Source organism: Pterocles gutturalis, unplaced genomic scaffold (assembly GCF_000699245.1).
Source record: "Pterocles gutturalis isolate BGI_N339 unplaced genomic scaffold, ASM69924v1 scaffold29288, whole genome shotgun sequence".
NCBI classification, from domain to species: Eukaryota; Metazoa; Chordata; class Aves; order Pterocliformes; family Pteroclidae; genus Pterocles; species Pterocles gutturalis.
Window position 1 is genome coordinate 1 of NW_010126584.1, and position 16,199 is coordinate 16,199.

At 50.3% G+C, this 16,199-nt stretch overlaps 1 protein-coding gene across 1 annotated transcript; it reads right to left on the minus strand.

Moving 5' to 3' along the window:
• Positions 1–4,853: 4,853 nt before the first annotated feature.
• LOC104465829 (receptor activity-modifying protein 1-like) lies at positions 4,854–4,996 on the minus strand (the record flags this gene model as incomplete). The annotated part of the gene is made up of 1 exon (XM_010079027.1): positions 4,854–4,996. A coding segment is annotated over one exon (143 nt), but the record flags the coding sequence as incomplete, so codon positions are not given.
• Positions 4,997–16,199: the final 11,203 nt, after the last annotated feature.

Below are 16,199 nucleotides of genomic sequence, written 5' to 3' on the forward strand. Positions count from 1 at the left end.
GCAACCTGGGCTAGTGGGAGGTGTCCCTGCCCATGGCAGGGGGGTTGGAACTCGATGATCTCTAAGGTCCCTTCCAACCCAAACCATTCTGTGATTTGCAAGTCTCCATCTCCAAAAAACCACCATCTCCTCCAGCTGAGTAAAGACGCAGACCTTCCACAACAAAGCCTCCAGAGATTATATCCCTGCAAGCGGGAGAAAGAAATTGCCAGCTCTCAGCCCCGCGTCCCATGCTATGGAGGACCCCATGCCATGCCCCGCTATGCTGGAGATGCTGCTGGGGTCGGGGCACTGCTGCCAGCTACAGCCCAAGGAGGGACCCTGCTGCTGCTGCAGCTGAAGTGAAACACGCCGCCAGTGACTGGTGCAGCTGCAGAAATAGAGTGGCCTGGCACGCCAACGGCTCTGCCGCTGCGGCCCTGGACAGGGAGGGGCTCAGGCTGTCACCCGCTGCCAGAGCATCAGGGCCCCCATCCCAAGGGGAGCTTGGCAGCTTCGAGGAGAAGCATCCCCAGGTCACGCTCCCTTTTCCCAGCTGGGTTTGGGCTTCTCTGGGATCTTTCCTGGAGCCAAAAATTGCTGCAGCCCAGCAATCCCCTGGGAATGGCAGCTCTTGGGGGCTCGCCTGTGCGTGGAGATGGAGAGATGAAGAGCGCTGAGCATGGAGGGTGTCCTTAGCTCGCTGTGATGGTCAGTGTGTCCCCAGAGACCACTAGATGTGGCTGGGGGCTGGAAGGGGAAGGAGAAGCACTCACTCCACCTCCCTCCTCTTCTGCCCCTCCTCTCCCTTGTTTTTTTCCTTAAATACCAGCATCTTAATTCAAAATCCTTTAAAATGCCTTAAAACACTAGCTTTAATTACTAAAAAAAGTATTTTAAAATTGTGATTATTGAGCTGCTGTAGGATTGCACCAGGAGCAGGGCAGGTTTTCCCAAGCCATCCCACTACCATAGGCTGCGGGCAGGGAGACAGGCAGGGAGACAGCGAGGGACAGGCAGCGTGCCCTGAAAAGTACAGCTTTGAATAGTTCTGTTATTTTTTTTTTCCCTACCCAATGTGAACTGTGATTAAAACTGTTCTCCTTGTCGCCATGGAAACAGTTTGGGTTTAAAGGATGCTGCAGTGGGAAGAGGCAGAGCATCGCGGGAACCACGTAGGGACGAATGTCTGCGGGCAGGATGGGGCCACTGGTGGGAAGCAATCGAGGACTGATTTATGGTTTGATGGGATCCGAATACTTACATCACTGTAAATCCTAAGCAATGCCTCTGTTTGGTTTGTTTTTTGGTTTTTGTTTTTGTTTTTGTTTTTGGTTTTTTTTTTTACTGCTGCTGCAACCAAGACTGGAATTTGATCTGTCATTTATTCCTGACCAGCGCCTTGGTGCAGATGGGGTTACACTACGGACACCGGTTGGGGTCCACGGGATCGCCAGCTCTCGCTTTTGCCACGAGTATCAGGATTTTTCCTATCCTTCCTAAATCCCTTGCTGTAGAAGAAAAAGAAACCAACCAACCAAACGAAAAAACCCACAAGGCTTCCCTTTTGCTTTGTAAATTACAAGAAAAAATTGATTTATTTGTCTGCAAGTTTTCAGGGCGAGCTTGGAGACATGCTAAAGGGATATCCGGAAGGGACCTGGTAACCTGAAGATAAGTGAGTAGATAATGAGATAAGATAGTGGATCAATCTGTTGTCTATCAGATAACGGATAAATAACCTGCAGACATGCTGTGAGTGTATTTACAGCTACAAGAGAAGCCCTGCGGCAGGGGCTGGAGCAGGGCAGGGTACCCGGCGTGGCCGGACCTGGCAGCATCGGCACATTTCTGGACCCGGGTGCAGCTGTCGGACCAGCAGCCGAAACACCACGCTTGTGAGCTCCTTCCCCACAGGATACCCACAGCGATGAGAAAGCATTCCCTGGGGATTTTTAGGCATGCCACATGGTGGATATATTTGGGATGAAGGGCATGGCTTGGCTGGAGTGACACCCGCAGCTGTGGCACAGCTCTGTGCAGTGAGCATCCTCCTGTCGTGCTCGCTGCTGCCTGACGCACCAACGCCGTGCACAACCCGCCATGCCAAGCCATCCCCCAGCCATGGCCCACTAGCGAGCTAAAACCGTGCAAAAAAAAGTATCTCCAAGTCATTGGCTGTTGCTGGTGCATTCACGGATGAACATCCAGCAGCCCGGCGCCTCCAGCAGCTCCGGCTCTGGCAGCAGCGCTCCGCCTCCCCAAAATAGCTGCCCCCAGGGAGACCACAGCTAATCCCCCAGCTCAATCCTCGCGCCCATGAATCTCGACTTGAAATCAAAATAGCCAAGTTGATCTTCCACATAATTAGTCACGCACAGCTGAGCTCCCGGTGAAAGCAGCTCGGCCACCACCACGAAGGAGAGGGGACCACGATGCAGCTTTCAGTAAGGGGGTGGCTGCAAGCCCTGGAAAACAAAACACCAAGGTGCCTGGTCTGAGATGCTCTCTGGCGAGGGGTCTGTGGGGCGATGCCATGGAGGGACTGGAGCCACTGGGTAGGTGGGCAGCTTGCCCAGCAGGCACTGGCACACACGGCTCCAGCAGGAGCATCTGAGGCCATACCGGATCACTCGTCCTTTGGGGAGGAAGAGAGGGAAGGAAACCAGATAACCCAAGGGAAAACACCTCTCAGAGCAGTCCTTCTCCCTTCCCAGGAGACAGTGTTCATGGCCAGCTTCTGGAACGAATTATTTTATTAAAAACCACCTGGTGGTTTCCTGAAGCATGTAACAGCTCACACAAGTTTCCCCGGTACGTGAAGAAAACTTGCAGATCAAAAACCATCAACTTTCCTCAAACAAGCACGGCTCAGAAAGCCAGCAGGTGTTGGACAAACCTTCTCAGAGAGCTGGTACTTGCCCATGCCCTCCGTTACAGCTGGATGCAGTGACACCCGCAGTGCAAGGGCTCGGCTAATACCTCTGAGGGTAACATGGGAGGATTATCCCAGCCTATGAATAGGACCAGTAAAGCACAACGACAAACTCTGCTGAGACAATTCATTTATCCAGATGTTCTCATCATGTTGTTCTCAACTGAGCAGTAAACGATGGGCCTAAGAGGCATTTCCCTAAGTGCCGCATATGAGAAATCACAGCTCCAGACCTGATGCTGCTGATGGCGTGGGACCTATCAGAGGCAAAACCTGCAAACATTTCTCCTCATTTCAGACAGGTTTCAAGCATCAAAATTCCTCGGTCTGGGGGAAGATAGAGGAAACGGGCTCTAGGCAGGTGTTTTATTTCCATTTCTTCATCTCACGCCTGGCAGAAGTCAAGTCCTTCCCCATAAAGCCAAAGGGGTGACCAGCCAGTCTGTGCCACCCCCTGCCCACTCCTGTTGGGACATTTCCTAACAGCACTTTTTCTCCTAAAAGGGGATGGTAAGTCCCATGCACACCCCGGGGAACAGAGCGGCCACCCGAAACACATATCCCTTGCAGAGCAGCTTATTTACAGCAGTAGCTGAGCTATTTCCACCTGATTTTCCCAACATCCTGAGGGCACAGGAGGCTCAGAGGAATGTCATCTCGTAAATAACCCAAGCCTTGTGTTTGCACAGAGCAAGTGGACTCACAGAATCAAACTAAACACTGCAAGTTTATCAACACTTCCTCCAAGTGACTCAAGGAGAACAAGTTTAGTAGAAGTTATTTAGAAGAAAAAACATGATGTTGGAGATAAAGAACAAGCTCTTCAATACACTTAGCCCCTGCGTGGGGACAGCCTGGGTTGGGGACAGCTCTGCTGGGATGGCCCCAGGGGTGGGAGCGCAGCTGGGAGACCCCAGGAGGTGGTTATCCCCTTCTCCTGCCACTCATCACATCTGGACCACATCTGGATGCTGCCTCCAAAGATGTCGACAGAGGAGAACACCCGTGGAGACCCCCAAGGTGGCTGGGGGCTGGAGCAATGGCAGCAACCCTGGACATTTTTGAGGACCAGATGAGGTTTCTCAGAACCAGAAAACCTTCCACAGTCTTTCCACTCTCTTTTCTTCCCCTCCATTTGTCAGTGACGAAGGGGAAGGAAAACCCAAGCTGTCCTTTTCAAAAGCTAGCAACATAAGTTTACATACATCCATATATATACACAGAAGAAAAAAAGAGCATGAAGCAGGAAATCAACCAAAATCTTACAAAAACCCTAATTTTTTGTGCACAATAGTCCTGGCATACAGCAACATCTGCTCACCACTTCCAACGGACCTCGATCCCCACTCAGTGTTGCAAGAGCTCATTTTTGGCCACCACTTCATTTTCCCAGAGAAAGGCCACAGCACAACAACACTGCGTGATGTGGAAAGCCGGCTCAGAGTGGAGAATGGGTTTTTACTTTCTCTTTTCAGAGAACACATGGACACCAGGGCTCCTAAGGGCCTTTTTGGAAAAGCTGCTTGCCAGCTGGAGGGCCTCCAGCCTGTCCTGGTGCCTGGAGCTGTTCCTACCCAGGTGCAGGACTGCTCTTCCCCTCGCTGAACTTCATGAGGTTCCCATCAGCCCATTTCTCCAGCCCGTTGAGATCCCTCTGGATGGCAGCATGACCCTCTGGTGTGTCACCAGCTCCTCTCAGCCTGGTGTTACCAGTGACCTTGCTGAGGCGACACTCTGCCCCATCATCCAGACCATCAATGAAGGGGTTAAGCAGGACGGGACTCAGCACTGACCCCGGGTACACCACCAGTTCCTGGCCCCCCAAGTCCTCTTTGTCTAATGATCCCCACCCTCTGGGCCTGGCCACTCAGACCGTTTTCACCCCATTGGAGAGAGAGAGAAGCAGAGCGACAGGGCGAGGGAAGCAGAGGGACCCCACTTACCCCAGGGTCTCACCCCAGTCGCACCAAAGCCGCTGCCCGATGCCCTCCATGCTGCGCTGGAACTGCTTCAGGCAGTAGTGCCGGATCATCCAGCCGTAGTCCGTCTCCTGGCACGCCGTCGTCATGATGAAGTGATGGGCTGGAAGAGAGGCGAGGGGTCAGCGGGGTTAGGGTCTCCCGTGGCGGGTTGTGGCCCAGCGACAGCCCCTTGGCCACCCCCCCACACACAGTTCCCCTGCAGCCTTTCACGCAGATGGCATCTGCCAAAACAAAGCTGGACATCAAAGCTACCCCACTCTCAACCAGCTTCTTCAAAACCTCCTCCTCAGGTTTTATTTCTCTCTCCACATCCCTCTGACCCTGCAGCAGCATCCTCCATTACCCTCTCAAGTGCCTGACGCTAGATAAATCAATTATTCAGAATATGCCAGTTCCGTAATAAATAAGTAAGGATGCAGATTTATTCTCTGCTGATCTCTTGACACACATCTTTTTGGACTTCAAATTCCCTTTTTTTTTTTTGGTTTGCAATAAGAGTAAGGGTGTGAGGGAAGGTGGAGCATAACCCCAGGGCTCCCAGCCAGACCCGAGCTGCTCCTGAGCAAAGGCCCCCTGAAAAATTAACTGCACAGTGCCATGTTCGGAAACAAATATCCATCTGCCATGGAGTGCAGGGGCAACTGCGGTGAAATTCATCTCTGGCTGCACGGTGCTGATTTAATTCGCCTCTGCTAGGCAGTACCTTCTGCTCTGGGACCAGAGGAGGAAGAGACGCTGCTGACTTCCCTACAAGTTTGTGCACAACTAGTGCAACACTGCTAGAGAGGGGAAAGGAAAAGGACAGTAATGCTACTGAGAGAGCAGCCTTGAGGAAAAAAAAAAAAAACAAAAACAAACCTTTGGAGGAATGATTTACTGAGCCTGGCTATAAATATCTTTCCCTTGGTCCCAAAGTGCCAGCTAGTGCCTTTGCAACTCCTGGAGTACATTGCAGGCAGGCATCGCATAGCAGCTCTATTTTTTGCTATGCATGAATAACTCTGCACAAAAGAGTGGGACTTTATTATCTTATTTTTTAACAAAATGAGTTTAGCTACGTAGCAGTCTGCATACAAAAGCCATGGGACATCACCAGCAGCTCCTGCCCAGAGTATGCCCTCCTTGAGCAGTTCTTCTGCAGCCCCTAATCCTTGGAGCATTTAGGTACGAGCATCCTATGGCAATGGGTGGGAACTTGGGACCCACCGGGAAATGTGGGTGGTGAGGGCCCCCCCAGTCCTTTGGTGAGGTTACTGGATGGCTGCAGGGCTCCCATGCAGCCTCCCACTGGGGCAGCTGCTTCAGTCCAGCCTGAGGTGGAGGCAACATGAGTTATCAAGCCAAGGGAATGGAGTTAAGGAGCATTAAACCCTCACCGTCACAGCAGTAAAACTGAGTTTACTGTCATTTAAAGCTCTCCCCAACTGATACCACCCAGGGGCTCACCCTACACTACATCAGTCAGAGACAAGCCCTGCTCTGAACTAGGAAGGTTTGGGATGCTGAAGCAAAGCACTGAGCAAGGAGGAGGAGGAGGAGGGAAGGCGCAATGATGTTATGTGACAGCTGGACTGCAAATGTCAGTCCAGCCAGGCTCAGGGATGACCAACGGCCGGGAGGCTTTTCTCCCCCTCCCATCCCTTCCAATCTGGATGAATCAAGTGAACAAGCGACCTGGCTGAGTGAGCACCAGCATCCAAGAGAGGTTCAGGTGCCACCCCGAGGGGTTCCCCCTCAGTGAGGACCATGCCCCGGACTGCGAAGGACAAGCACCCTACAAACTTTACACCCATCGTGTGGCTGGACAAACAGCTTGCAGAGAAAATGCTGCCAGGATGCACTGCTGAGTGCAGAGCAGGGGGTAGGTGCATAAGGGGAGAAAGGAGAGCGGGGGAGGGCCAACAGATGAAAAAGCAGACGGAGGAGCAGCCAAGGGGAATGAGAACCAAACTGGCAGCAACGCCTGCCCGGGTAGATGCAAGCCACGTATATCTGGTACTCAGCATAGAAATGAGCCCTTCTATTAAAAAGATAAAGGGAAAACCAAACCAAAACAAAAACCCAGGGAGCTTTAAGCACTTGTCAATCAAAGCAGCTCAAAAGACACTGCTGGACGTGACTGGGGGCTGAATACAGGGGTGGGCAGCCAGGCGAGAGCCAGTGCACTGGCTTCGTCTTCCCCGAGCGCATGACTCGTACACCTGCACTTTGTTCCTGCCTCTTGTCTCAGCTCCGAAGGTCCTTCGCAGGCACAACATCACCTTTCCTTCCCTCCCCAGCAGCTCTTCACAGTGTTCTCCAAAAGCTCTGCCTTCCCCACGAGGACTCGCCTTCTGCAGCAGCAAACAGTGAAGGTGCCGACAGCCTTGGAAACCCCAAGGAACAGTGCAGAGACCGTGCTCCTGGAAGACATCTCCCCCACCTACACGCGGGGTCTGTCTGCAAATCCTTTTCTCCAGGTACTGGGGAAACCAGATCCATCAGCCAGTGACCCAGACATTTCATGAGGACGTTTGATTTTTAACATTGTGAAGGGCTCTTTTGTTTTGTACATCAGAGGCAAAGAGCATCCAAGAGGAGCAAGGCTCAACAGGACCTGTTGTATAAATGCTGCAAGGACAGAGCTGGGCACAGCGAGGCCAAAAAGCCCTTTTGTTTTCAGCTAGCCAGGGAGAATTGGCTTTGGCTTTAAATGCACGTATTAAGGTCAAAGCAAGGAAAAGCTCCTGCCACACTTCCACATGGTGCCCACCTAAACCCACAGATCTTTCCCTCCTGCTTCCCAGATTTCCCCCAAAATCATGTTTATTGACACATCAGGCTGGGGCAGGCTCAGGGTTTCTAACAACAGTGGGAAAAATACCAGGGAGGGATTTTTTTTTTCCTCCTGGCTTTCATTCCAGAAGGTTTTTCTTCCCCCCCTCAGCCTCACTGGTAGAGGCAGCATAAGTCAGCTGCAGGGGGCTGGAAACAGCTGAACACCGATGCAGGCACGTCTCTGTACTTGCAGTGTCCATTTCTGAAGGCTCCAAGGAGCTGCTCAATAAATGAGCTCCAAAACCCAACCACACCGTGGCTGAGCTGCCCTCTCGCATGCCCCCAGCGTTCCCATTCCCGTGGGAAAAACAGCACTGGGAGCTGTGGAATGCAGTGGTCCCATGGGAACGTCCCCCTGGAGCTGTGTGGTACCGCCAAAGCCCGCTTGGTCTTCAGGTGCTGCCTAGACACGGAGCAGGGAGTTATCGCCGTCGTCTCATGTCTCCCCAGCCTGTGCATCCATACAGGTGATGCCACAGCGAGCTGTCCAAAATTCATCCTTGCAGCATGTGTGTGTGCGTGGCCTTCTGTGTGCAAAGATGTCTTCTGCTGGAAGGAGGCACCATCCGACATAGCGTTTATCTCGGCATGAGGACCTGCACGACCGGTGATGAACGCCTTTCCCTGCTGAGAGGAGCACTGATTGCCTGATGAAAGACATAACTTTAAGGATAATTTGCCTCCTCACAGGGAACATCCGGAGAGCAGCAGTGAGAGGGTGATTGGAGGGAGGGCTTGCTCAGGCATCCTAGATCCTCCTGATTGCCCTGGGATTGATGTCCTGAAGAGGACATCTACCAGGGCTCAGATTCCTGAGGGGTAGCTACAAAAATCTAAGTCGCTCATGTATTTCAGCAGAAAAACAGTGTTGGCCCTTAATTGTTACAAAAATTTTGGGAAAACAACTGAATTTTCTTTGTTGCAGTTCTTACAGCCGGGGTTGGGTCAAAGAGCTCAGGGCTCACAGCTCTAGAAAACAGCTTGGTGGACACCACCTCCTCCTTCTCCTGCCACCGCTGCAGAGCCTGCACCCTTGCCATGGTGATGGTTCACCAGCAGAAATCCCTGAGCTTTCTCTGAAAGAAAAGGTTTGCATTTCACATCACCACCCCCTCTGCATAATTCTTTGGTCTGCGGCCGTTTACGCCTCAATTTTCTGGGACTTCTTGGGCTCATCTTGCTGGGACGTGCAGCAAAGCCGCAGGGGAGGCGGAGGCAGGGAGGACTGTGAAGCCTGGGAACGGTTGAGCATTTCAGGCTGGCATAGCACAGGAGGTCAAAGCAAAGCCAGCGCTGATGGACGGTTCCCAGGCATCACGACAGAGCCCGTCGGCATTTTTTGCAAGCCTTGCCATCCCAGCACTCTTAAACCACAACAATTCCTCTTCAGTTTAGATAGCTCTATTATTGGGAGAGATGAGGGAGTTGCAAATAAGGCCAGTAAAACATTAATATCCTATTGATTCCCTGTATCTTCTGTAGAGTGTTGTGTTTGCATATTTTACAGAAAATGATGCTTTCTTAAAAAACAAAACAGCTATTGGCACTATTTATGATCTCTACTGGCAAATATGAAACTACAAGTGCCTTTGTAGCCTCTGTTCAGCTGCTGGGACCCTTGGAGTCAGGAGAAAAGTTAGGGACTTCAAACCTTTGCAATTCTTTGGAGTGGCTGACATGGTGTTACCTCCTCATATAAACATCACAACTGTGATCAGATCAGACATCCCAGGTGCCTCTGGGAAAGGAGGCGGCAGTGAGAGGAGTTGCGTTGGGTTTTCTGGATGTACCTGGGTACCTCTATATTCCCTTTGCCCGGTAACCATCCTTAAAGCACTACACTTTATCCCTTAATACCATCCACTAAGGCTTTGCAGGCTGCAGCCAGCGCATCACTTGGATTTCCTGGACTCCAAAATAATAGAAAAGTAATAAGATGAATGCTAGAAGTAACAGGAAAGGGAAACCTCTGCCTGTCAGCAGCAGCAGCTTTGCAGAACAGGCGGCTGCACCGCTACCGGAAAATTTTGGGACGCATTAGGATTATTTTTGTCTTCCCTCACCCCAAAACTTGCTCAGTAATGCCTGTATGTTATCTGAGGTCCAGCACCTCTTTTAGAAAAATACTTACTCTTGCTCTAAAGACTAACTGGAGGCTACCATGTCTCTGGGAAAATCCTCCTAAATATTTAGAGCGTGTCGTGTTATAAATCCCTGACAATAAAGGAAAACATTCCTCCTCCCTTTCAGAGCATTCCTGAGACGGAGAAGACTCAAGCCTGCCCATACATTAAAGGTAAAGCCTGTGAGCCCACGGTACCTTTGCTCTGCTGTTGCGCTGCTCTGGATGCTGCCTATGAGGTCAGTGCTTCTCATTAGCAAATCCAATAATGAACCTGCCTAATGGTTTCAGTCCCTCATCCTTGTGCTTCTACAACTTGAGCTTTTCAGGGTTTAAAACCAACAGCCGGTTGGTTTTCATTTCAGCTGAGGGCAGGATGCAATCTGTCTGGGCTTTGCCGTACCCTTGAGGTACCGGTTTTTGGGGAAATGGCAGTACTCTGCGTGGGTGAGCTGCAGAGATGTGCCACCTCTGTGTGTTATTCAGCTCAAAGAAAAAAAAAACCACATTGAGAAACCTCTGTCAAAAAGGAAAATAAATTGTTCCCAGGCTGCTCACATGGCTCAGCAATAGATTTTAGTCTGGTAACTGTATGTTGAAAGTATTTAGTCAAGCTGCTGTTCTTTGCAGCTTGTGATGAATGCACCAAAAAGACAGTGCAGCTATTTATTTTGGTTTTCTCCCTAATTAATTTTTATATTTATTTGTTATATGCCTCTTTTTAGGCAATCTGTTTGAGTGAATAACATTTGCCCAGGAACTGATTTTTTTTTTAAATCTTGAAGGTAGTTCAGCAAAATGGTTCATAGTCCGTTGTACCCGAATAATCCGCATTTAATGCACACAAACCTGCTGAAACCTGAACCAAGGACTGAAATATGTTGTCTTGAAACCAATGCTGGGCACTTTTAACCTTGGTGTTAGTTTCCCTGTTCTTATTATAGCCTCAATCAACTGAAATAGCTGAAGGAAAAAATAGTCTGGGGGCGGGGGGGAGAAGAGCATGTTCGCCTTTAGCATGTTCTTGGGATCTGGTGACCGCTCATTTCTCCCTGGCTTTCTGCAACAAAACCAGCCCAGCTCTGAGACCGAGCTGGTATCTGGCCCCTTTTGGCATCCTGTGCTTTAAATAACTCTAAAGCACGGGTCTAACACCGAGTGAAGGTGTCGGGATGATGATGCTGGAAACCACTGTCCTCCCCTGGTAGGCAGGAGAGATGTGGCTTGTTCCTGGGGAGGGCATCCATCCCTTCAGCCCCTGGAACTGCTGCCACCTGCGTGGGCTCTCTGCAAAGAGGGGTGTGCAGAATTCAGTGGGGATCCCTGGTTCGGTGCATCAGTCAGCAAGTGGGCATTTGGTAACGGCCAGACCTGGTTTGAACTAGCAATGGGTGAAGCCAGTGAAGTCAGGGCTGGACCCTCCCAAATCTCCAGTGCGTGTCTAAAACCTCTGCTTTTCCTCCACTAATTTAATCAAGGCAGATTATTTTTAAAAAGACCCCCCCTATTCATTAAGGATATAATTACCTTTATAACTAACTGCTCATAGCAGATTTTTCCCTCTCCTGACTTGCAGTCAGCCAGCTGCTGGTTTTCAGCATGCCTGGCTTTTGATTCCCCTTCTCCTTCCCCCACTTCTCAGCTGGTTTCAATTTCATTTTACTTACTAAATGAATTTTTGGGGGAGAAAAGAAAAGTATTTGTCATTCTGCCCTACACAGAATCAAGTCTAGGGACATGTAAGGGAAGAAATGTCCTTGGCAGTCGCTAGTGGGCAACGAGGACACGCTCTAACTCGTGCTGACACATCTGGGAAACTGAGGCGAGGAGAGAAACTGTGCCAGAGTCCTGGCTCTTCAAACAGTGTATTTAGCAGTCAATAGTATTTAACAGCAATATTATATGGCAAAAAGTGAACCCCTTGTGACCCAGCTATCCATGCCTATCCTGCACCTTTTATTTTGCGTTTTATTTTTAACCAAAGCTGTTGTGTGGAAACCTGTATCAGAGCTATGTTACGTTATCCTTCGTATGGGGAGGGGTCAGCTGTTGTGTTGTAGGGGCAAGAAAGCTGCTTTCTAAGGTCCTCCATGAAATATTGAACTTAGAAGAGGAGTAACAAGGAGCAGCAGTATCTGTGCTACTGGAGCATCTCCTGAGCGTGGCAGAGATCCAGCCGGAGGGGCTGGGGAGACTATTTTCTCTGGGCTTGTTGAAGCAATCACTTGATACTTTAATGAGTTGCTGTATCTTGCAGTAATTTAGTGTTTTGGGAGCCTTACACTTTCCCAAAGCATTTCCATGTTTCTTAAATCCCTCACATCCTCAGAAAGCTAATCACTTTCATAGCTAGGAGAACTGGAGTTGTCCTTTCCAAACAGAACCGAAATGCCTTTAATCTGATTCATTATGTTGGTGTAGAAAAGGGGGGCTTCATCCAGTGGGACCCTGTTCCTGGAACAGTTATTCCTCTTCATTTTATTACACAAAGCAATATATTTTTTTTCCAGACAGCACTAACAAGATATTTTGCATACAGCTGAACATAACCATGAAACCCAAAAGGATCTCTGAGGTTTGCCATCCTGCTCTGCCTGTGAAGTGATTTATCAATCAAGCTGATACTTGGATAATTTGTAGTCATTTAGCTTTTGCTAGGATGAAGGTGTTTGAGGGTTTGCTATCATTTCATAATTATCCCAAGCACTGCAAGAGGGCACAAAATAAACTGCATAAAAATAACTGCTAGGGAATTATTTGTTGAAGGTGAGGTGTGAGGCACCCCATCTCCAGCAGCAGGAACCCCTAACGCTCAGAGAGAAGCACAGGCATCTCCAAAAGGTGATTCAGGCTGGGTCCCTTGTCCCGTGGGAAAGCAGCTGCCGTGGTAGGTCCCAGGGGGACGGACAGGGTAACCTCCGTGATTGTGTGGTCCCTTTGGCAGGCAACAAGAGCCAGGATGCAGCAAGGAGGTGTCGTGCTGGGAAGAGAGATGAGGGCAAAGGACTCCTGACCCATGCACCAGCTGCCTTCGTTAGCCTGCCGCTCACAAAGCAGCCCTAATTAGGGACCTAGCTACGGAGCTGATTGCCGGGTGCGGTGGAGCATACCGCAGCCCCGCTCCTCGGGGGACGCAGAACCAGGATTGGGCAGTGAGTTCTGGGTGCTGGCCCCAGCGAGCAGGTACCGGAGCTGCTCTGCTCACCTCTTGCTGTTGTTGGGGGAAAGCAATTGCAGTGCCCAGGTGCAACGTGCTTTGGTAGCATCGTGGTGCCCGATATTGCTTCAGGGCGAGTTGTAGATGGTTTATGGAATGAACATCAGGCTGACAAAAAAAATAGGCAGGGATGTGGTCCTGGGCAGAAACGGTAGAGCTTTGGTGCTGTGTGCCCTGTTCACAGGTATGAGGAGGGGACTGAGACACGCAGCCAGTACGGACTGGTGTTTGTGCTGAGAGCTGCATCCGGTGTGCAGCTGAGCTGGAGACGACGCTTATTCATGATCCACTTGTTTCCATTTGACCTTCTCCTGTTACTGCCTTTCACCATAAGTAAGCCTTCATGACCAGTGCTGTTTATCCTCAGAAGTGTTTCTGCAGCATCATTGTGCTGCCTCTAGCCTGGCTTTTGCAAGGTGCAACCTTCTTGCCTGGCTCCGCTCCTGCACTCATCCGGGCCACGGACTTGTGGGGATGCTCTTCTGGAAGCAGTGGTGGGACGGTGCTCCTGGTAACCGTTAGCAAGAGCATGGCTCATTCCCTCCTCTCTCAGCAGTGCCTGCAAGGAACCATGGCCAAAAACCAGAAAAAGCCTAATTTTACCTCTAATGGAAGTGGTTACCTTGGGATACAGCTGGATCTCAGGCCTGCTGAATGAGACCGGGGTTATTTTTAGGCCGTCAATACCCTGCCCATCACTGCTTTTTAAGGACACCACAGCCAGCTGCGAAGTTACTTCAAGCTTGAGCTTTAAGAGGAAGGCTTTTCTTGCACAGGAGGAAAGCTCAGCTGATCCTGCCAGGATCTGAACCCCAGCTTTGGTACCTCCAGGGGGTCACGGTGGCAGGGGGATGGTCTGTGTCATCCTCTCATGGCCCAGATGACATACAAGTTTGGGAGTCAACAGCTTTGAGGTGCCAGGGGAAGCTCTCCAGTTGGGCAGTACGGCTCTCACAGCTCTAGGCCAGGGACTTGGTCCCCACCACCCAGCAGTGCTGCAGAGGCTGTGGCCACAGGCAGGGAGGATGCTCCTGACCGGCAGCAGAAGTTGCTGTGCTCTGACTTGAAGCAGAAACAACCAACTCAACAAAAGTCCAACGAAGCAATACCAGCCTTCGCCTTGCTCCCCCTGCCATCCAGACATCTCAGATGGTATCTACTTCTTCTGAACCACAAAGACGGCCTCCCCAGACCACTTCTGCATCCTGCTGTGGGCTGCAGCAGCAGACTGCAGCTCAACACAGGAAGGAGCTGGGACAGGACTAGGCTCAGCAAAAGCCCCTGAGCGCAGGGCGAGCTGCCTACAGAGGCAGACTCACCTGCAGAAATACAGCTCTGGGGAGGAGAACATCACAAGCCACCACCCAACAGTCATCATTTGTAAAACTCTCAACAATTTGCAAGGGAAGGTGCTTCAGTGACAAAGGCAGCTGTCTGAGAGCATGTCCCAAAGCAGTGGTGGGGCTCACAAGCTGGCAGAAATGCCAACACACAGCTGTAGAATTCATCCTCCCAACCTGCTGCCTGTCCAAAGAGGCTGCAATGGTGTGTGGCATGATTTACAGGAACAGAGACAGTGCTCCCCACAAGAGTGTTAAGACCTGGTGTTGAACAGAGGCACTCCAGGTTTGTCTGCTACCTCAGCACTCACGTTAGCAAGATCCTGGCACATCTGGTAGATAAGCTTTTTCCCCCCTTTTATCCTCCCCTTTTTTAAAAGTATTTATTTTAATTTTAAAACACCTGCTTCCTCAGAAGCATCAGCAATCTCAAAATTCTTGACTCTGCTGTGACTTCTGGGCTCTCCCAGTTTTTACCTGCAATTTTAGCACAGCCCTGTCTGTGTGTGGGGCCACAGAGCAGAAAGATGCAAACAGGTTTTTTGTTGGTTTTTTCAAATAGTGCAGAACATGCTAAAAAAAAAAAAATATCGCAGAAGGAGGACACAGGGAAAGACAAATGCATCCTCCACTCGACACAATGATTAGCTGTCATCTATCACAGTTAAGTGGTTTGCACAGAGGCAGATGTCCTGCTGTGACCGAGCCTACTGGAGATGGAAAAGAGCAGCCTGGAGCATCACCAACTCCCGCTCTCTTCACTTCCAAAAGTTACATTGCCCAAAACAAGAGAAGGAAGGGACAGGGAAAGGGACTGGGAAAACACAGCAGATAGAAATCCTAACTAAGCAGGAATTAGCGCTCCCTGGCAGCAATATCAGCCACAGCTGCTCCCATGCAGAAGGGGACACTGGGACTTTCCCCACAGCTGAGCAGAATGAGCTTCATCTAACGGCATGGCCTTCTCCGCCCTGTGAGCAGCTGCCAGCTGAAGAGCAGTAAATAGTTAATTATGTGGCACAGGTGAGACCATCATGAGCAGCACAGCTCAGTGCTTTATTCACTAGGGTTCGGAAAGAAAACCGGCAGGAGAGAATGAAGGGGAAGAAGGAGAAATCCAGCTGTCCTCAAAGAGAACCTTGATTTCAGGGAAGCTCAGCATAAGGATGAGGCTATGCGGTTTCCCTTTTAAGTAACCTTAAATAAACACTATACAGTGTACCAATATATGATCATTCTGAGCTTTCTGCTGCGGATACACAGGTGACAAGCACTGCACAAGTCTCTACCTGTTGCATCTGAAATGCTAGGGGCACCCAGGGAATGCTGCACCCCATGAAAACAATCTGGCAATGCAAGAATTTCCAACCCTCTTTTAAGTCGATCATCTGCAAAACTCAGAACATCCAACCTCAGCTATAGAAACGCTTGCTTGCATGAGCACTTCTGGCTGCGTCCTCTCCCTCTGGCTCAGGAACACGAAAACAGAGACTTCTAAAGCGACCTCTTAGAAATTAATTCCCACTTTTGAAACAAACGGCAGAGGATGTCTCCCAATGTGAGCACGCTTCAGTGAACCTCACCTACCAAACGGGAAATCCCCCACAAAACAGGCTGTATCCAGCATCTAAATCTGACATATTTAGAAGCCAAGTTAGACATTTTATTATTTCCTACCAGTCTGGAATGATTTCTCCTTTCCATCTCCACCTGCTTTCCATGTTGCCAGCTAAGCCCAGCTGGAGACTCTCCAGCTTTCCGGCCCAGGCAGGTCAGCGGGCGCTGGTAAGAGCCGGGAGGAGCGGCC